Source organism: Cuculus canorus, chromosome 12 (genome assembly GCF_017976375.1).
Source record: "Cuculus canorus isolate bCucCan1 chromosome 12, bCucCan1.pri, whole genome shotgun sequence".
Classification (NCBI taxonomy): Eukaryota; Metazoa; Chordata; class Aves; order Cuculiformes; family Cuculidae; genus Cuculus; species Cuculus canorus.
In genome coordinates, this window is record NC_071412.1 from 21,422,486 (window position 1) to 21,444,838 (window position 22,353).

At 37.7% G+C, this 22,353-nt stretch overlaps 2 protein-coding genes across 8 annotated transcripts in view; both read left to right on the top strand.

The window, feature by feature from the left end:
- LRRC49 (leucine rich repeat containing 49) overlaps positions 1 to 11,702 on the top strand; it is a 43,974-nt gene extending 32,272 nt beyond the window's left edge. For 2 of the 7 annotated variants that reach the window (XM_054077707.1, XM_054077711.1), the window contains 6 exons: positions 1,160 to 1,311; positions 2,495 to 2,732; positions 3,987 to 4,172; positions 8,107 to 8,216; positions 8,769 to 8,922; positions 10,231 to 11,486. In XM_054077707.1, coding sequence (XP_053933682.1) covers positions 1,160 to 1,311; positions 2,495 to 2,732; positions 3,987 to 4,172; positions 8,107 to 8,216; positions 8,769 to 8,922; positions 10,231 to 10,437 — 1,047 coding nt within the window. In that variant the 3' untranslated portion in view covers positions 10,438 to 11,486. Of the gene's footprint in view, positions 1 to 1,159; positions 1,312 to 2,494; positions 2,733 to 3,986; positions 4,173 to 8,106; positions 8,217 to 8,768; positions 8,923 to 10,230 lie in introns of all 7 variants that reach the window. The other 5 variants (XM_054077710.1, XM_054077704.1, XM_054077709.1 and 2 more) reach the window with 5 other exon arrangements.
- A 1,115-nt stretch (positions 11,703 to 12,817) lies between these two features.
- The window catches only part of THSD4 (thrombospondin type 1 domain containing 4), a 262,813-nt gene continuing 253,277 nt past the window's right edge, over positions 12,818 to 22,353 (top strand). Inside the window, exon 1 of the mRNA XM_054077699.1 lies at positions 12,818 to 13,852. The gene's annotated coding sequence lies outside the window, so the exon portion shown is untranslated. The remainder of the gene's footprint in view (positions 13,853 to 22,353) is intronic.

The window sequence follows — 22,353 nt, forward strand, 5'->3', positions numbered from 1 at the left end:
GTAAAATTAGGTTTACCCTGGTCCCCTGCTGTTCTCTGTAGGCATATCAAATAAATTCCCTTTTGTTTTTCTTACAGGAAAAAAGGGGCTGTAATAAAACTGTGGTTGGGTTTCCACACCACCTCCCCAGCCGTGGAGTCTGTCTTAAAACAGAAATGTAAATGTTCAGTTTTAAAACAAATAAAGCCTTCCTAGTCTGCAGGATTTTTGGTCCATCCTTCTATATTTTAATCAATATTGTGCTGTTTTGTTGTATGTTAATCAGCCTGGCAGAATATCCTAAAAGAGACAGGAAATAATGTAATGATATTTAAAATTATAGTATTAGGCGGGCTTTTAATACTGGTAAGAAATTGATAGAAGTGGTTAGCCTATGCTCTAAGGAAATAATTGTTATCAGGGGTGTACCTTGCCTGACATCCTTTTAGACCCAATTTAAGATCATTGCCACTTGAAGCTAACAAGTACTTGCTGTTTCAGTCCAAAATTTCGTAGCATGGAAGCAGAATGCTCGTCAGTACATCTGAACAGTATGAACCCTTTATCCTTCCCCTGTTTATGGGTAAGATTAGTGACAAATACACGTGCTGCCTATGAACTGCGGCTGATACCACGTAGGGCATATTCAGGTTTACCCTTCCAAAATATCAGGATGTTTGTTTGTATTCCCGTTCCAACAGTGATGTTCTGAAGTATATGAGAGAAATTAAAGGATCCTTAGGTTATCACGGGTTCTCAACAGTGGGAAGCTTTAAATCAAGGCTGTTCCTTTGCATGGACTCGAAAGCTGCATTTCTATAACAACATCTATTTAGAGTGTTATACTGTAAACCAAGAAATCATCAGCTTTGACTGATGCTGTTTTATTCGTGTTTTGTGAATGTAAATTTATTTTGTTATGCTCCACTATATTTTCCTCTCAGAAATGCCAAGTCATTGTTCGAACTTCACTGAGAGTTGTGTAACAGCAAGAGGGCTGATTCCTCGTGAGTTAGATCTGGTTCAGAGAAGACAAAGTGAAACTAACAATTAATTTACCCTTTGATATTATTTGTGTTCTTTTTATTTGATGAGAACTCAGCATTGTTTCTTTCAGAACAAACAAGTGTGTTAATATTGCACTGTAATAACTGATCATGATTTTTTTATCTTGTTTCAGGAAAAGAAAAGGTTAACGATTTGTAACATTGCTCGTCAGTGGGAGATACAGCAGAATCGAGTGGCTCTTGTGGCTTCTTTAAATGAAGACAAAGATAATGAGCCCTGTCAGATCAATGGCAGTGCTGCATATGTATTTCCTGAAGAAAGCAGGTATTTTATTGGGAAATGTTTCTTCTTGTTTGTGTCTTATATTCCAGGTTACTTCTCATCTCTGACCTCTCCCTGTATTTCAGTATGAAAAGTAATATATACAAATCAATTTTGAAAAGATGTTTTACTTTACGATTATACGTGTTGGCCACTAGTAATAAATAGTATATATTAAATAAGTAAGATAACAGCAGCTCATTGACTGAAGATGTGTAAGTGAAATTATTATGTGATTTTGCTTACTAAATACGGACTTCATGTTAGCAAGAAATATTAAATGTGAATTCTTGAGCCTTTTTTAAGGCTTGTTAATTCCTTGACAGCTTAAGTTGTTGCATTCCGTTGAAATGAACAAACGAGGATGTATGAGCATTGCAAATGTTTATAACCTCCTTGTATATCAAGAGGTTGCCTAAACTGAATATTGAATTCATGTTCTTAGTTTGAACAGCAGCATGTCTTACTGGACCACTTTTATACCCGTGCCATTTTTAACAACAGCGGTTCTTTGACTTGATCTTGTTCCTAAGATAATTTTTGGATTGTTGGTTTAAAACATTGTTTTTGTGATACTCATCGTGGCTTGCTTATTTGCATCTCAAAGATGGCCATCTGGCATTCTATATAATTTAAAACCCAGTTGCAGAACTCGATGAACAATGTGCGCCTTGGATTGGCTAAAACCAAATGCGCACACTTCCAACCCAGCTAGCTCCGGCAAAAGCCTGAAAAACTCCTCTGCACAAATTCAGCAGCAAGTACAGCTTCCTGCTGTGCCTGATCAGCACTCGGGGTCGGGTATAGGCAGGAAATCTTGACTCTCACAAACAGGACCCATCTGAGTTTCAGCCTAGTATTGACACGTCCTGGTTTTTATCTCCAGTTGAACGCTGCATCTTTTTTCTTAGCCTTTTTAAATTGCTGTTAGTGCTTTCTTTTCTTGTGTTCCCCCGAACATATGTTTAGCCACTGCTTTCTTGCCTTCTTGGCTTCCTCGCAGTTTAATTCAGTGTTAGTAATCATCCCCTGTGGCCAAGTCAATGCACCTGTGGTAGCTCAAGCTTTTTCCTATTAATGACCAGATTCTCATTGCTTGAGAAATCATGCTTTTGAGTAACGTATTAATAATCTTACTAATACAAATAATCTTATTTATGTCACTGCATTTTTATTTTCTCCACAGGTCTCTCGATACGATATTGAGCAGTGCAGTACAAGGCTTGTCTGTTCTTGAGTCTCATTTAGTGGAAGTGGAAGGAGACACTCTTTGCTTGTATGGTGCTGGAGCGCTGGAGTGCTTGGATCGAAACTGGAGTGTTCAGACAGCTGGAACGATTGTCACAGTCTCCTTTATGTTTATAGAATTTGATGAAATTGTTCAAGTGTTAACAAAACTGAAGATGAAATTTCCTAATTCTGTGGTAAGAGTGCCTCGAATTTCAGCTGTGTCATCAACTATGGTATGAGTATTCTCTAACAGAACCTGACCTTGGCATAGTCACCCTTGAGTGCTTTCATGCAGATCGGTTTGTGAATTACATATTTCCTTGGTGTTATGTAACACTAACTTTAACTTGATACTTCCCAAGAATCAAGACTAAATTAGATCCTCACACAGGATGTTTTCTTCTTTTATGAATAGTTACTATTTCTCATAAATCTTTTGACCTAGTTGATTATTTTTAAGTTGCAAAACTAGGTGTATAAATGCAGTATTGCTATTCTACCATATTGTTAAGGATCCAGGGTATCAGGAGACCTTCATTTGTATTCTAAGACCAAACAGCTGATAAAAACAGAGAGGTAAAATTCGAAGGCAATAGCTCACTAAATCAATACTTCTCTTGGAATTCCTCAGTTCTTGCTGGAGCGAAACAGCATAAATGAGACATTCCTTTAGTATTCTTTTTTCTTTAACATCTAAATGGTCATTTTGAATCAAATAGTGAAATGGTGATAAGATACAAAAGGCAATTTGTTGCTCAGAAGGTGTGCCTCTTGAGCTCCCTACTTCTTTTTAACATTTTCAGTACAAAAGAACATAATCTTTTTGGTGAGATAAATAAATTTGTGGGAACTTAAGACAATTTCATTGTAGGGGAGGATTTTGTAGGGGATAGCAGAATCTCAACTAAATTTTTATCTTCACCATTAATTTTTCCTCCTTCCCTTGCCTTCAGTAGTGGAACTGTGCAGCCAGATATGCCATCCTCATCGGAGCACTAGTGTAGGGCGTGGTTCAGAGAAGCAGCCGGTGTGACTTTATGCCTGCCTGCTATGGCCACAAAAGCAGAATATTTAAAAACATTTATTGCAGTTATTGTTACGCGTGGATTTTGCAGTCGATACACTTGCAGAAATAAACATTGTTCAAGTAGCATCACTGCTTTTTGTAACATTGAAGATATTACTACTGTTACTAAAGTGTTTATTAATGGCTAAGAGACTTGGAATGTTGACATATATGTTGATGTATATGTGATGCACCATTTGGTTGATATCCTGATGTGTTTTGCCATACAGACCTGACATGAAGTGAGTTGAATTGCTTCATCAGACCCAAAACTGTTTATTTGAGTTTGAAAATTGTTTGACTGGCACAGAATAGGAATCACTGTGTTTGGTCTGTATTATTTCCTTGTTTAATTTATTGTGTTTTGACTTTTTTTTTTAAGCACCTGAAGTTTAAGGAGACAAATCTTGTGGCGCTGCAGCAATTCAATGCCTTAGCCCAGATGCATCGCATTGAACAGTTGACGGTTGATCCTCAGGGAAATCCGGTTGTCAACTTTACTTTGTGGAAATACTATGTTCTGTTTAGACTGAACCATTTTAATCTACAGAAGATTAATGGAATAAAGGTAGGACAGCATTGCTTCCTTCTTACTATTGGTCGTACAGGACAAATTAACATTGGTTTTGAAAAACAAATGAATTGCTGATAAAATGAGCAGAACCCTGTTAGTGTCCTTTCAGTGTCGGGGGAGAGAATATTTAAGTAGACTTGACATGTAATTTCTTGTGCTGTGCATTTGTTAAGGCCAACTGTGCTGCGTTACAGTTAGCCAGGTTGATAAGATTCTTTGGTGCCTTAAAAATGTTGTATTGTCTCAGATATTTGCAACTGCAAATGACGGTGCAAATCTGTGCCCGAGTGACTGAGAAATATCTGAAGGGAAGAGGTTTTATTGTTCTTTCAGCACATGTTTCTAAACAAAACTCAATCCTCCCCCCAAAAAATAGAGCTGCATGATTTTACTTTCATTTTAAGAAGCGCTTTTTCATTGTGTTCAACACGATGACGGTGCTGACACTGAATACTTCTGCAGAAATGTGTGTTTGACAGGCTACATAGAAGTTTACGGTACAGGAGTACCTTTTTTTTCCAGTGCTCCAAAATATAGCTACATTAATATTTTCTTCTTTATGCCTATCATAGGAAAAAGTCTGTCAAACAGATTTTTTCCTTTTTTTCCTTTTTTTTCCTGCTTGGTATTTACAAGATCATCAGTGTATGGATTTTTGGGGGTATGTGTTTTATGTTTAAATAGAAAGTTAGGAGACTGATATTGCTGTTCATTGTATTTTATGTTCCCCTAAATGTGCATTCAATTTTAAATGCTAAATAAGTTAAGTGATCTTACGGAAGTTAACTAGAGCAAAAAAAATATGTACCTTCAGTGTTTAGATCTAGTGTTTTAATTTGGTAGTCATTGTCATATGTTTTGAATCGGATATTTTACTTATTAACCGATACAGCCATAGCATAAATGTTGTGGGTTATTTGGTTTTAGTTCTGTAAAACATGCATTAGTTGCACTGAAGAGCAGGAGTGCACTGAAGAGCTTACCTGAATAAACTTGGAGAATGAGAGCTTACCCGAATAAACTCGGATGTGAAAAGGCAAAGGCAAATATGACTCACTCCAACAGTGCAGTATCTTGGAAAGAAAAACAAGTGATACCCAATAACCCTGCAAGAACTTTAAAATAACCTTGAATTTAGTACTTTACAAAAAGTGCCTATCAGAGTTGATTTTTTTTAAAAAGACAAAAAAGGTTAACTGTGGGTTTAATGTTAATTTCTTTTTTTACTGCCTTATATCTTCAAAATCAACACTAGCAATTAAAAGAAAACAGAAGATAAATCTTACCTATGTGTCTTCATGGAGAAAGAAAATAAGACGACTATTTAAGTAGTCTTTTTGTTACTATGTCAAGATCAGTAAATTCAGTGTTCGGGGAAAAAACGGAGTTTAATAGTGCTTGGGGATGAATTTAGCGTGTAGCACAGCGTGCTTTTTGTGTAGGACATACATCAAATCTTAGATAAGTATGACTGAAGAAATTGTTTGTCCTCAGCAACTTTTTCAGGCGGACCACATCGTATGAAGATGTGCACACAGCAGTTGTTTCCTAGCATCATTAATCATTTGAGATGTGTCATAGCCAAGCAGAAGAGATGAACTCTAATAGCTGTTTTGCATTAGTAGAACTCCTTTTATCTGGCTCTGCAGATATGGTACCTCTTCTTTTAAAATCCAGAATAGAAACCCCTGTTTCAGTGTAAAGAATACAAACCTCTGAAGTGGCCTCTCAGACCATAGATCGGCCCTAAATAATAGTGTCAGAGGACAGAAAGGGAAATGTGCGTATATGCTGTTCTGATTATTATTTGTATGCAATGTTTCTGGATACTGTTTTGTTTTATACCTGAGGTACCTATAGCTGGGAAGTAAAAGCAATATATGCTGACTGAATTAACTGAATAAATTGCATAATTATAGAACTTTTAAAGTATAAGGAAGGTTTTATTTTCTCCCCAACCTCCCTCTTGCATTCCAGTTACGTTCCAGACTAGAAGCTGAATGTTAGTCTCCCCCTAGAAATGGCTTTTTTTCCTTTGTCCAACTGTTAGATTTACTAACTGTGAAGAAGCAAATCTCTTCATTGAGATACAGAATTTGAAGGCTTTTTTTCCATTGATAGTATTCTCAGATTAATTAAGAGTTGCCAAGGTTTGAAGTTGCTAAACTTCAGGAAATGCTTTCTGCCAAGTGGTGTGGCATACAATAGAGCAGATGCATCACGTTTACTGAACCGGTGCCCATTTTCTGTGCTTGGCGAGAAGCACGCATCACGACTTACATTGGTGTGATATTACCGTTATAATCTTTTTGTGATTAATGGAGCAAACAATGTACTGGAGTAAGATAGAGAACATGAGCTTGGGTGGACGAGAGAGTGTATTCAGAGTTGCCGTCTCTGTTGACCTAATCCTTATGCTTCTCTTAACATAAATAAATAAATTAAAATCACTGATTTCTCCAGCAGACATTTCTGCCTGCAGTGGTCATTGTTTCCCAAGCTGCCTTCTGCACTCTTTGTTTTAGACCTTGCTTCTGTTAACAGACTGTTCAGCGAGGTCATCTACTTTTAGGCTACTAAACAAGACATTTAATTTTCAATTAAAATGAGCAAATCTAAACATGGTGAAAATGGAGTTGACTTTACGTTTGCAATTTCTTGAGCTCTGTTTTGTCTGTGTAATTTCTCCCAGCGTTGTGCTTTCGCAGTATACTTTAGGCAAGAGTAGATTGTATAGTCTATAAATATTAATAAATATAAATAAATATATTGTAAATATTAAAAAACTTACATTAATTTAGATGAGAATTACATTTTACACACATTTGAATAATACAGAGCACAAAAATTGTCTGGAATTACTTGGTAAATATTGTGAGGATTGAAGTTTAATTAATAATAGGTTGCTTTCCAAAACGATGTTATAAGATGAACGGAAATTAAATTTGATCCAGAAGTTAAGAAGTCACCAAGTAAGTTTTTGTCCTGTGTTATCCAGGTCAGATTTAGATGATCGTAAAGATTTCTTCTGCACTCAGTGGAAAGCCAGGAGTCTGGAAACAGTGCCAACAAACTTTTGGCAGTTCAAGTCAATTCATAGTCTGGCCATCAGGGCAGGAGAAACACAGGCTATGGTCTCCAGAGGTTAGGAGCCAAAACAAACAAAAACAGTAACAACTACCAAAAAATACCACCCTTCCACCTTCTTTATACGAAATTAATGTGTAAAATTAATCCTGGAAACTTCTAAACCATTCAGAATTAGTGTAGGGAGCCATCTGTAACTTAATGTTGACGCAACAGTATGGATTATAGTGGAGGAACACCATGGTGGAGGAACAGTTTCATTTTTGAGGACTGAAAAATGCAGAGAAAATAATATTATGGGTTTTTTTTCTTTTTTTTTTTTTTTCCTCTAAAACCCTCTCTTTCTGTAGTCTTCTCTATGATGCTGCCAAAATAAGAGAGACTGCAACTTATCTTTTCACATGTGGGTGCCCAGAATCTTTTCATTCCTCCAGCATAACTTGATCAGAAATTTTCCAGTAGACCTTCTGCAAGTGCGTGCGGTACAGAGCAGAATTAATGTCTGGCCTTCAGATACTCAATGTAACAAATTGCTATAAAATTCCTCATTTCATGAAGACTATCACGAAGTACAGGGTAGCGTGTGTATACTGTGAAGTTTCCAGAACTCCAGGAAATAAAGCAAGCGCAAGTACCTCATTTGGTTTCTTCTAAAGTACGTGTGAAGTGCCAGTAAAAGCAAATCTACGTTTTGAAGATATGCCTGGAACAGACCTGTGTGCAGTATTCCGTGTTAGAAAAATCAGTTACTTCTCAATGTACGTGTGTAATGAAGTATGAATGTGCCAGTTGTGAAATGTAACTTTTTTTTCCTCTTCCCCTTCTTCTCTTTCCCTCGCAGGTTACTGAAAATGATATTGTGATGGCAGAAAGGCTCTTTGGCATTCTAGCATATGTAGCATCTTCTGAGCTGCCACAGTACCGCATGCTTTCATTATTTGGAGAATCTAGGTAAAACACAATGAACGGAACTGAAATTTGTCAAGAACATGTTTTAATTCTTTTTGCACACTGTCGTGATAAAATCTTTCTTGCTGGAAAGATAAAAAATGCACAAATAGTATCTTGCAGGAGGTAAATTCTCTGCTTATTGCAGAAATACTAGCATCTCCTCATTGATGTAGACGGACGTTTTCACATAACTTGTGTAAAGTCTGATTATTTTCAGTGGGTGACTAACAGTGCATTCAGGAGTTGGTGCTGTAAGAAGAGGATTTTTTAGTTTTCTACAGATACATACTTATTATTAAGATGTGAGACTTCCTGTTCAGGAGATGCCATGTGATACAGTTCAAAAAGTCAAATGTATAGAAGCAAATTAACAGAGGAAGATCCAGTCGCATCTGTTTTTTAAGTAACTTAAGGATGCAATAAACCTGAAACCTTATAAAGTGCATGTTCAAAGGGAGAGAAAGGGAAAAAAAACCTTACAATCACTAAAAATGTCTGCACTTACAGAAGATTTTCCAATAATTAAAACTGTAAATCTTTATCTTTTCACAGGAGGAAACAATTCCATTACCTGCTGGAGGGAAAGGGAAAGAAATCTGGGATCGGAAGTGAAGAAAGTAGTGATAACAGAAGAAATGGAGGAGAAAGCACCTCTCGAGCAATGCTGAGTTATGTAACAAAAGACTTACATATGGAAAAGCTTGAGGTAAGTATATAGTTGCAAAATAACTTCATTCTCTATTATATAACCTCAGGCTACTACTCATGGAGTTTGTCTATATATTGAGCTTCACTTGTACTGTTGAGAATGGTGGTTTTAGACTACCACTGCTTACCCCGTTTACATCTATGATCAAACGCGTCATCTAAGTGATCTTTGTCAGAAGATGGCGTAGGGTAAGACAGCGAAACAGTCATCTTGTTCTTGACATGGAACAAGCACGATAATAAAATACACTTGTATTTGTGCAGTTCATTAAATACAGGCATTGTTTTCTCTTCCCGGTGCAGAAATTCACACCTTACCCTTTGTTATGTTATGTGAGTGGCAGCAGATATTACAAGATGTCATAGGAGAAGAGTAAGATAGGCAAAAAAGACTGATTTCGGTTCCCCATCAGCAGTAAACTAACATAATAAATGTGATTGAATAAGTTCATTGCTGAAGATGACAGTCTCAGTCGTTGATGAATAATTTGGATTTTTTAGATGAAACAGCTGGAAAGTATTTTCTCTGCTTTATCGCTCGTTTAAGAAAACCTCTGTTTTGATGGCCTGCAGCATGACCTAGTGTGTTTAACAGCGCCATAAATCAAACTAGTTAAATATTTAGCACCAGTATAGCTTATTGTTCAAAGCTTGTTATGGCATTCTGTAGAAACTGCAGAAACAGGGATTCATACAGTTCTTGATGAACGTGTGGAGCTAGTAGTTGCATGAAGCGCAGCGTTCTTTTTGTTAGCGTTCTTTAAAGGTTCAGGTTACTTTAATATCTAAGGTAGTACTTGTTAAGGGCTGTGCACTCACCAGAGTCCATAAAGGAACCTGTGGAAAGTATCCATACTGGCATATTTTTCTGTGACAACATGCTTAGTTCTTGTTACAGCAGGTAGATAAACATATTCTTTCCAGCTGTTATGCTATAATCCTGAAAAGCTGGGAAGGGGAGGGGTCTGGTGCTGTAAAATTCTCACTGCAGTGCCAGAAGGCAACAAAAATTGTCATGCTGTTAAAAGATATTTACATGACTACTTAAAAGTTGAGTTTAGGTAGATTAATTATATTCATTAATGTTGCTATTATGAATATAATAAGACTCTGTGGCCACATTCATGAAAGCTTGACTTGGACCTCGGGCTGTGCAACTTAAAACCAACAAGAAAAAGTGTGTGGTGGTCTCTTTGCCTGCTAATCGCTTTAATTCATTAAATTTTTGTGGTTGTTTCGGGGGTTTGCTCTTGTTTAACCTTTTTTTCCTTTGTCTTACGCAATGTGTGTTGCTTCTCCCACGCAGGAAATCAAGGAAAGAAAAACATTTTGCCAGACGTACGTCGAGAACTTAGTGAAAGAAGCAGCTGACATCAATATGAAAAATGAGTCGTTGCAGAAGCTCTGGCCCCAAATGTTCATTGAGCTTGTCAGAGATGCAGTCATAGAAATACGCAATAAAAATTCCTACATGAAACTCTGCTTGCAGCGGATCACTGATCAAAAACAGTGAAGTCAAGGCTTGTCTTCCAGGCTTTTGGGTTTAGTATTCTTTGATATTTCATGAACTTAAAACAATAGAATATAAAATTACTATTACCACGGTGTACTTCACCTCCCCTCCAAAGGGATGCCTTTCAATCTTAATTAACTCTTGTTAGCTTTGAAAGAGAACTTTACTTGCATACTGCTTTAACAATGCTTCCTTGGCTAAAGTGATGAAATAGCATAGAGGTTACTTAGGGATTGTCATGTTTAACTAAGTAGTTCTTTATTTTTTTTCCTGCTACCCTTGCTTCTGTAGTGATGCAGCACTGATTTTTAAAGAAGGAATTTAAACTCTGCTTGCCTTATTTTGTATTGAACCCTTTTCAGTTGTCACATTCTTGACCGTTTGCTGCTGTTCAAAGAAATTCAGGGATAGTAGCCAATTTTTTTTTATGAGCAGAAGCTAATAAATTGTTTTTACACCCTGAACTTGATGAAGACTTTTATTCTTGTTTAATTTGGGAGATTATGGAACAGGTTTTCACATCAATGCCAACACTTAATAAGCTTAATTCTCAACTGAAGAAATTGTCCAAACTTTATTTCAAGTGTTTTTCATTAATTTAATTTGTATTAGTTTGTGAGTTATTGTAGGTAAAATATGAATTTGAGGTATACTCATTCAAGCTTTTTTGTTTTGTTAAAATATGTCAGTAATATAATTTCTTTTGTTTTATGATTACTAAGTGATTAATTTTTGAGATTTGCTGTGATCAAATGAGCGAAAATGCATGCATGGCATTTGGTAAGAAAACTGATCACTACTGTTCGGTTGTAATTAATTTCTGTAACTGACAATTTCATATTTGGTGTAAATAAAAGTAAATTCTTCACTTTTACCCTTCGCAGATACTGTAAAGATGTACTATGTGCAAAGAAAAGATTTCTCCTTAATGTTGCATGAAGAGATGAGGCACAGCTTGATCCCCAAATCAACTGTGAATGGACAGAGAAAACAGATTCTGCAGTACAGTACAGTAACTTCCACTGTAAACAGCATGCCAGCCTCAGCCCGGAAACTGAATTTAGGGATTGTTGGCACGTCCAGCTCATGCCCGTGGCTAGTGTTCAGATGTAGGTAGAAAGATGTGCCATTTAAACTTGACTTTATAGTTCCATTGTATCTTAAACAATTCAGAACCTTTGTGCTTTCTTTTACTCAGTTCAAATTGATACTGGTTTAGATAAGCTCGTTCATAAAAAAAAGAAATGTTCATAACGAAAGAAAGATTCCTGCAAGGCTATCTATGGCTCAAAACTAAGTTTAAATATAGACTTTACCTGGACAAGACTGTCTGGCAAAGCAAAGATGGAAATATGGTTTTGTGAGTTTCTTTGCCCTGAAAATAGCCCTGGATGAGTAGCAGGAGCCAGGTGGATGCATTTTGGAACATACAATCTACTCGCATTCAGGTCGAGCTGGTGCATCTGAACGGTCAGAGAATCCGTTTTTGGAGCATGTTGTGGGTCGATACTGGCATGCTTACTGTTAAACTGAATTTTCAGTTTGGTGTGTGTTATATGTTATTTTCTAAGGTATACTTGTAGGCAGTTGCTTTTCAGCCTTTACAGAATTTAATGGAGGTTAAGTCACTTAAGTTCTAAGGAAATGTTAAAAGTCCAGAAGAAACTGCTCCTGCAGTTGATAGAATTTAATAGAAACAACCACCCCTCCAGGCTTTTTGAACTACTTCATGGAATTTATAGTAAGATTACTGTATTTGATAGTTTTTTCTTTCCATCGGAAAATTGTGCTCTCAAAATTTTATGGTGCATTTTACTAAGGGAACAAACTAATATACCACCAAAATGTGAGAAAAGAAGAGTTTACTTTATAGAAATACAGTCAGTATAGAAATAATCATGCAAAAGTTTTTTGGATCCATCAGTTCCTTTACATCATTTCCGTGCAGAGGGGGTGGGTGGAGCAATTGCAGCTTCTGCATGGGGACAGAAACCTCAGCAGCTGTCTCAAAGTGCAGAACTCTCCTGGTGATGTAGCTCGAGCAGATGGGCCCCTTTTGAATCTGATTCAGCAGCAGTAAAAGTCTGGAAAAAAGTGTTTTAAGAAGGGTGGATTGGTCTAGAGGAACAGGAAGTTCTCCATGGGAAAATCCAGAGAAAAGCCAGGCTTTCTGATACTGAGGCTTTAGAAGCAAAACCCTGGTTGGAGGCTTTAAGGTAGGGTCTTGAAAAAAACAAGTGAAATGAATCGAGAGGGTATTGGCTGTGAGCTGTAGAAACATCTTAAAATGCTCTGTATTCCCACTGGTCTGTGAATGCTGCCAGTTTGGTCTTTTTTCACTAATAGCAGCTGTTTCCTAACAGGACTGCTAAATGGCTGAAGCGAGGGTAGCGAGGCAGCTATTTCAGATGAAGGAAAGATTAATGGTGGGCTGCGTAGGTTTTTTTCGTGTAGAGCCAGTAGGAACAAAAGCACCTTACATTTTTAGTAATTCTTTTTACAGAATGAGTCATCTAAAACAAATTTGTTTTGGACTGAAGTGATGTTAGACCTAAGAGTACATAGAATTTTAAGCATCTGGGAGATCTTAAAGTTGTTAGCATGCTGTATGTTGTGTGAGTGTTTATCAGAATTATTGGTCAGTTCATACAGAGTTGTGGGATACGTCACTGTAGTCGCTTATTAAGGAGTTTCTGAGTACCTAAGAGCTTGAAGGTGATACAAGCAGTAAATTCTTAGACATTCTGAAACTTAGATACTATATCTATAAACTTCCAATGGTTACAGGTGTAAAGTGAGGACTTAAAATAGCATTGATTTTTGAAGCTGGGGATCTTTTAGCAAAACCTTCCTCATGGAAAGTAGTTGTTTTTCCTCCTTCAAAAGCTCTTAAATACTACACAAAACTGAATTTTGGCATTGTTAATATTTCATCGGTATCCCATCTGAAACAGACTGTTGTGATCCCCTTGTGTAGCCTGACTTTCTGCACAGGAGCTACTACTGAAAAAAATCCGTATGTTAACTAGAAATCATATTAAGGGTTAAAAAGATGTTTTGATTTTTGAAAACTTTTTTCCATTCATTTTTGTATTATTTGTAGTTTCCTTCTTTTCCGAGACAAATTTCCTCTGTGCCCAGACAAGGGAGATAATGATGTCTCTTATTTTTTTTCAGTTTCAGTTTAGCCGTGTCATGCACGAAGGCCCCATTATGTCATGCAGAGTCACTGTTTATTATGCAACTGAAATTTGATCTTCAATAAGGAGACTGATGAAAAGTAATAGAGCTGCAGATCTATCGCCGCAGTGGAACAGAGGTAGAAGTGATTCACTTGATGCAAACCGAAAGCAGATCCTGTCAGTTTTGAGGTGAAGGAAGATACTGGGAGGAGGTTTTAACTGAGCACTGTAAAGTAAGTAAAACTGCTCTACTGCCTGGGACAAAGAGTTGGATCTGAATCTGGAAATAGCTGAAAACTTTGTTTTCTGCTCTGTGTAGAGCAGTAATTTAGAAGTGAAATATCTTGTTTGACTGCTGCTAATGGTCATGCTTTTATCATGTAAACTATTGAAAATCATAATTTAAAAGAAAGATGAGCCTTTTAAACCACTGGCCCTCTGCAGGGTAAGTTTAGGCTCTTGTGCACACAGTGGTGACTCTGCAGTCTATGGAGGCAATCTGCAAATTCGAGACAACTGACTTTTTCTTTTTCCAGGGCTGTAGGCTGTGAAAGTGGCAAAAGCTGATGCTTTCTGTTGCTACTTTTTATCACAGTTATACCCCAGGAGGAACTACTTTTTGTTAGTTAGTGTATTTAAAGAAGCTGAGGCAAATACTTTTATTTCATATTATTAAGCAGTGTTCACAAAGATGTGGTTTAGATTGGGAAGGCAGTGTATATATTCAAAATCACAGTAATAGCTTTCTGATTGGGAAAGCAGACTACTAGAATATGTTTCTATTCCCACATCAGACAAACTCTGATAAATCCTGAAGTCCAGTTTCAGTGAGATTATTTTTCTCTTTAGTTTGAGCTGGAGGCATCAGTCTTCTGGGAATTTGTAAGGCTTGTTGTAGAACGAGAAGAGGGGGAAGAGGAGACAGTACCTATCACTTTGCTCTATGGTGTGATAAAGTGTCTTGTATTCAAAGGTAAGTATAAACTGTTTTGGTTTTGCCTACTAAAAAGTTGAGAATGTAGGCCACACAGACTTAAAACAGTCTTACAAAAGGCTAATTGGTAACTGCTCACACACGTCACCTCAGAGCTGGATGTTCTTGAGCATGAGCTAAAAGATTTGACTCTAAGGGACTGTTTATACAACCCAAGTATCTAAAGAAAGATAAGCTTATCTGGAGGAACTCTTGTCTCTTGTTTACTGTGGTGAAAACAGCATTTCTTTGCAAGCTTTGGTTGGACTTCATATGCCATACTTCTGTACAGGTGGGGTGAATAGATGCTTCTGCTTATTTATCAGATGTCAGGAAGCCCTGATGAAGAATCAAGAAGTGTTTGTGGGGGAAAACATGACTTTTCTCAAGTCCCAAGTAGTTTGGTCTTGGTGTTTAGGTTTTTTTTAAAGTTACTGATAGATGTATTGCAAGCAGAAACATACTTGACTGATAGAAGTACTGCCAAGAGATGTGTTTGTGCAGGACAGCCCTATATTCCTTCTACTGACTACAAGGACTTGAGGGCCTTATATGCAACTGTTTCATCCAGGTTTTTAGGAAATACAAGCCTGTGGCTTCATGATTGCTCTGGACTTTGATCTGTTGGTACGGTATAAAATAATTGAGACAGCAGGATCAGAATTCTTGGTGCTGTAATCCTTTGGTTAAAAGGATGACAATGCTTAATCCTACCTTTTGTTGCAATCTTCATAATTGGGCAGCTACTTCCATATTAAGGAAAATCTTGTGTGCAGTCTTCGTTAGTTTTATTATATAGTGCATGACATCTTGTATATTGTTATATCTGTAACTGAGATGCTTTCCAGTTCCAGACAAACGATTCCTTTCTCTTTTGTTTGACTAATAAGGGTATCCCCAAGATTGAATGCTGCTATTAGCAGTATTTCATTTTACACCTAACAAATCTGAAACTTTATATGAACACTGAGCAGAACATAAACAAGTTCATTCTTTCTGGAACACTAGGCATGGATAGCATAAAAAGCAGTAACCTTTTCGAGCACTGAGAATGATGCCTTTCAAGAGTCGAGGTAACAAAAAGCCTCTCTGCGTGTAGTACTTAGCATTAACAAGCAGGCGCAGGAGAAGAGTCTGGAATGACATATGGTTTCCTTCTATTTATAATATATCGTTAGACAAGAGATTATAAAGTTAATTCGGACTACAATGGTGAAGGAACTGTGCCCGTGAATGGGATGTTTGTATTATATGCTCTCATATATATTATATTTGTATTATGTGCTCTCATAGTCTAGACATCTTACGTGGTTATGCAAGTCATGATGATATTAATAAAATTTACAGTCAATGAAGGAAATGGTAGTGATACGTAGAGAAGCCGTGACTTTACAGTAATAAAAAATGCTGAGTTCTGTGATTAGCTAATATATTACAGTTAAAAATTATATCATCAGACAGTATTTGTTGTGGTTTGTGTTCTGTGCAGATAGGTAGCACATTTGCTTCCTTGAAGCAGTGGGCTTCAAGGATCTATGTTTTCTAGTAAAGTAAAGAGATAATTCTGAAGAATGATGAAAGAAATCAAGAGCACAGAGTACAGCTTTCTTCCTGTTTCTGACTCAGCACTGATGATAGAATTTATTAAGGTTCATATAACTGTCGTATCCTAGGTAAAGTATGCTCTTGGAGTCATTTGGTTATGAAGCTTTTGTGTAAGTCTACAAACAAGATCCTCAAAGGAATCCAAAGAGATTTTAATAACGCTAATAAAATGTAAACATTCAGGTTTTTGTAGTCCAGAAAATGTGAACTGGCTTGTCAGCTTAGAGAAGAGATGATCTGGGTAAATAGTTGAGCATTCCTGGGTGTGACAAGTACTCTTAGGTTATAGAGTGAGTGGCAAAGAGAACCTTTATTCCAGTGATTTTGCCGCCTTCTGGAGACTGTGTGTGAATACATGGAGACTGGAATATAGAAACTTGTGGCAAAAGGCGTAATCAATCACTCCCTAAAAGACATGAGCATGAAAACTTGTCTCCGGTGTTCTGGTACTTACTTGTTGTGTTGTTTTGTTATTGTTTTGGTTTTTGTTTTTTTAAACCACCAACTAACACACACTCTAATGCCTTTTTGACAAAGTCCAAGAGGCCATTTCTGAATTTTCAACATCTTTAGAGGTTTTATTTCTTCTGTCTTTATTGACAGTGGCATAAGCAGAAACATTGTATTTCTACGGTTCTAACATTGCTAATTGCTTTATTAAAGTTGAGGCGGGATCTGTCTAGATTAAGAAGTAATCACTTTTTTCTCTTTTGCTTTTTAAAGCAAAATACACAGTCATTCTCTCCTATCGTGAGTAAATGTTGGAGTCTGTAGCCAGTGACATTTCTCTACGTGAATTGCCAAGACTTCTAAGTGTAGCTGTAGACACGGAGCTCTGCTTCTGGCGCATTAACATTATTCAGCAAAATGCTTAAGCACATCCTTACTTCTGTTCGCACACTTAAATATTTCCATTATTCTTTAGGATGTTCAAAAACTAGGGCTCATTATAGTCAAAAGTACTTTTGATTTTTGGCCTGAGATGAGATCTAAGGTTACAGGCAGCATAATTAATTACTTTTATTGCTTTAAGTGTTTGGGCCAGGTCCTTCTTTATTTTAAGACCTGTTATTGTAGGTTTAATTGGAATGAATATCTTATCCAAGACAAATCTTGATATAACCATGGTTATATTTAGAATGTTCCAAGTAATATGATCATTTAGAGACAGTCTTGTTGATTAGTTGTTTTCATTTATTAATGTAGACTATGAACTGTTCATAACACGAGGAATTTAATTTACTGCATTAATGTCTCCCCAACATACAGTTCAGCCTTTGATGGAATGCAAAGTAGATTGGTTTATAAGAATATTTCTAGCCATTTGTAAACATCTGAAATCACAAGCATGGGAAACAAAAGTGTAACTAAAAATAGAAATGGAGAACTTGTTTCATGAAACTGTAGATGTTGGGGTTTTGTTTTGTTTTGGGTTTGTTTGGTTTTTCCTAATTAAAAAGTGAGTGATAAAGATCTCTACCCCCTCCCACCATCCCCAGCATAACTTACTGTAGACTATACCTTGCATTAAAGATACCTTAGAACTAGTCTAAACTCTACTTTATTCATTTTTGTGTGTAGATTGACTTTCTAGATTATTAACAGTCCTTGTGATCCATGTGATTCTTTGCAAAGCTTTATCTGCGTTGCATTATTCCAGTGCTATCGTACGTCTCCTCTGCAGATGTAATGATGCAAGATGTAAATGCAAGTCACCGTGCTGCTGAAGATTCTAAAAGGGATTTGCGTTGATTTATGAGCTTTATTAGGATGCGTGATCAAAAAAAGCAAAACCTAAACTAAGTAACCTATACCAGCTAAAAGTGTGATGCTATTGAGTTGTTGCAAGATTCCCAGTGATTTGAGTGACTGGAGTTTTGCATGTGGATTATGTGCAAGGTGAGAAATACCCTAACGCCTATGCCTCAGCTAGTCATCTAGATGCTTGTTGGCTAGAGGAAGAAAAAGACACTTCTACAGTGTGAAATATCTCATTTATCTTTTCAGTGCAGTGGCATTGCTTTTTCTTTTTATTCCCCTGTTAGGGTACTCTAGGCACTCGCCTAGATGCTGATGTCTGCAAAAGTTTGAGTTTATACAGGCAAGTTCTGTCCTTCCCTGCTCTTGTCTGCTTCTCTCTCGTGCAGTTAAAACCCATGTTTTCTTCCATTCCAGTCAGAACCCATGGAAATAGTCTGCTTTATGATGAGCAAGCGTGTGCTCTACTTGGATTTGGGGTAAAATTTGAGTGACCTCGATTTCCAAAATGAGAGGTGCGTACCCTAAGTCGTGCTAGATCAGTAGGTGGTTTTGTCACATTTGAAGGTCTGGCACGCAGGTTCTCTCCTTTGCTGTTTAGATGTCTTGCCAAAGGAGGAGAGTTACGTGGTCGTATGGATAGGGTGGGACGCTGTGAACTAGGGTAGCTATTGTTAGATAGCAGATAACTACTGCTTCACTTGGGTCGTTACAATAATATGTGCATGTGAGAACAGTGTTGCAAAATAAGTTAAATATAGTTAGTGACAAGCTAGAAATACATGTGTTACGTTTGATGTTTTGACATAATTTTATCTCAGTTCAGTTAGCCATCTCTCTAGTGGTGAGTTGACTGGTTGCAAGGCTGCTGCTGTCTCATCTACAGTGATAATTATGTGCTGGGCAACTACAAAGAAAGTAAACAATTTGCAGATCGTATGGGTATTCAAATTTTTTAATAGATTCTTCATATATTCTGCAGAGCACCATTTGCAGTATTTTCAGTTCTGTTTACAAGAAAAATGAAGTCCGCATCTTTAAAGAAAGAGTGAGTTACATTGGTTAAAAGTTATTTCAGAGATGCTAAGGACCCTTTAGCTTTGTTGTTATGATTTTTTAAATTGGATGAATCTTGATCTCGCTGCTGCTTGGAGAAGGAAACAAAGAAAAGGAACCACGGGTGGTCTGAGAAAGTTGTATTGATTATTTACTTTTTCTTCTTTGTTAGTACTGAACTTTTGCCCTTGTTTGCTGATGCTAGCTCTAGGCTGGCTCTCATGGATTAACTACAGGCTGTGTCAGGAGAGTATTTTAATAGACCTTGGTGTGCTCGGGGCAATTTCAAGATTCGATCAACATATGTTGCCCATCTAAGATTAGTTATTTATTTTCACATCTTCCATTAACGCCTCACTTGAATAAGCTTTGTCATGTTGTGGGGATGAACCAGCATTTCAATAATGTGTGTCTTGCTATGTGATCTATGTTTGTATTGGAGGTCATTGAGCATAACAGATGAGTGTCAATCGTAGAGATTCTCATATTAAAGAATGTTTAGTTTAAGACATCTGTGCGGCCTCACTGCTGACTGGGTCTCAATTTTTTTTATTCTGGAGACACCTTCTTAGAAAATATGCTTGTCAAACTCATCTAAAATGGTATTCAAAGGAGACCATAGGATAAAAAGCAGTTCCTTGGAAAGAATCATCCCCTGATGGGCCACACCAACAGCAGCAGAAGTGAAATAAACCCACTTGGTTGCATTAGATATCTGGTAATGAGCTGACAAAGGCGTGAAGGCAGCCAGGTGCTGTGTATCTCATCTGTAGTGTATGTGAAGTGTTGGGCAGCTTCACAGAGGGAGGCAGCCTCCTGTATTTTTAGAGGTGTGAGAAGTGTTACGGGAAGCTAAGCCCTTCTGTATTTCTCCTCCCCTGTTCCCCTTTGGAGGCTCCCGCTTTCCCCACCCTGTGTTTCCAAGCTCCAGTGTATTCTGTTGTTATTTAAGGAAAATATTATCAGCACTGCTCGTAGCTTGAGTACTCGGTCCAACATAAGACAGGCGCGGGCGACCTTTTCCTTTTCCCCATCTCTGCAGTGGGGGACAGTTACAGAGGGGCTGTCGCTGGGTTGGTATTAGTTATTGGTGTAGAGCTGAAGTGGCAAAGCTGTGTGCTGCGGAAGGGCCAAGAGAAGGAGTGCTGGGGGCACCTGTCAGTGTGGAGCAAAATAGTTCAGCACACGTACTGCTAGATTCAGGAGGACTTTTTTTTTTCCTGGTGCTTTAATTTTTTTTTTTTATTGCTCTCATTTCAATTGAATCAGCAGATGAGAGAATCCGTGACTTGGCTGCCACTAACACAGACTTCATTAACTTGCACTTTCAACTGTAACAGTCACAGGTCAAGTGTTGCCTGGATTTTTAAATGTTTTTTTTAGTCTGCCTTGTGTTCTAAGGAGGAACCATACCACTGTTTTCTTTATTGCTCACTGCACCTGTAGAATGAGTGGAATTTGTGATAAATAAAATGCACTGAAAGTAGGTATTTTTGTGTAAGCTTATGTGCTAAATATTTGACATCTCTTTGAAATATCTGCTGATTTAAAGAAGTCTTTTGCTGTGGGTTCTTTTATACCCGCTTGGGTTTTTACTTTCCAGCCCCCATTTGTTTCAGAATGCAATCATTTCAGTGATTCCTTATCCAGAACACTTGCAAATCTAGACCAGGATTACCAAGTTCTTGGCTTTTGTCGTGCAGTATTTTAATTTTTTTGTGGCAATTTACGATACAGCTAAGAACCTTGTGAAAAGTGAAGTAGGTTCCTGGAAACAGTCATTAGCAACTCAATTAAAGGTTATTTCAAAATTTTGGCTGATTTTTTCCACCTATTTTAGGCAGAGCTTTAAAAGACTTATTTTCGTAACCATTCAAAAGACGGTTTTGTGATGTGCTCAAGAATACTCCTTTCATAAAGTATATTTTTTTTCAGAAGGATTTACAGAATTTCTAGTGATTAACTTGGTGAGTATAACTGTTTATCTTGATTTAATTCTGGACTGTAGCATAATGTCAGGTGCTGTTTGGCCTTCCTTCGTTCTAGAATTCTGTGATGACATCAGACTTCATATCAGAGAGAATTAGATCTTGAAGATAAAAAATACTCTTGGCAGGAATTACGATACTGGGATCAGGATTTTGGCCAGGCTAAACTCCAGAGTGATCTCCTGGAAATGAAGAGCACCAATTCCTTGTACACAGTGAAGCCAAGCTGTCACGTGCAGCTGGTTCACTGTGGGCCAATAAAGGGTTTTGTTGTTTAATTATTTTTTTTTTAATTACTGAGATTCTTGGAAAATTCGTGTGTACTTTCAGATCTGAGAAATGATCCCTGCATTGGTAGCAAATTATGACTCCATTCCTAGGAGGAGCTTGGAAAGGCCATAGGTTCTTGCAGCTGTATCTATAAGTTCAGGCTCCCTTCTGATAAGATATAGGTGAAGGAACTGGTAATTTTGTGACTGGAATGGGGATCAGGAGCAAATCAGCTCATAATCGGGTCTTCCTATTTTCACCTCTCTGAGGCTGTTGAGAAGGGGAGGGAGACTGGATGGGTGGCAAAAGTGGAGGACTGCGGACTATGAGATAAGTGAGGAATGCGTTTTGGTATTGTTGTTCTAGAAGGGCTCCTTCTAGAACAGGAGGAACCAGCTGCCTCTGGTGCAGAGCCCCGTGGAGCCGAGGAAGGCCTGTGGCACTGCGGTTCAGTGGAATAGAGGGCAAGACACCAGGAAGAGGGAGCTGGCAGCAGGACTGCAACTTTTGATTTTAGGCTTGGCAGGTCTCTGTAATTTTCAGTGAGAAATATGTGCACCCCAACCTCAACGAACATTAATCTCTTTCTCGTAACATTCTTTAACTGTTCTCTTTGGTTGCTCTCCCAGCTCATTCCAGAAGGCGGCTTTCTGCAGACTGCGTGTTAAATCAGGATGCCTCTGTCATCTGTCAGGTCAGGGATTTAGCTGACTATTTTCTACTACTTTATGTACTCTAGGAACTCCTACTGATAGCTTTATAAAATGCAAAGGACAGCTGTTTCGTAGGAATATCTGTCTCAATTTAGAAAGGGCAGGATGTTTACAGATGCTTTACAATCAGTGTTCCTAATCCTTACTGTATGATGTCTCTTCCCTGGCACTCCGCTAGAGACGCTCCCCGGCAGTGCTGTGTCGCAGGAAAACCAGTAGCTGTGCAAACTTCCATGCAAGTCTGTGGCATCAGTTGTCATCGTGTTTTCCTGGAGGGAGGAGTTATTTGCTCACTGCTATTAAAGGGTTAATAAAATTATTGAAAAGCATTTTTATAGATCTGTGTTAGAGCAAATAAACTCAAGAGAAAT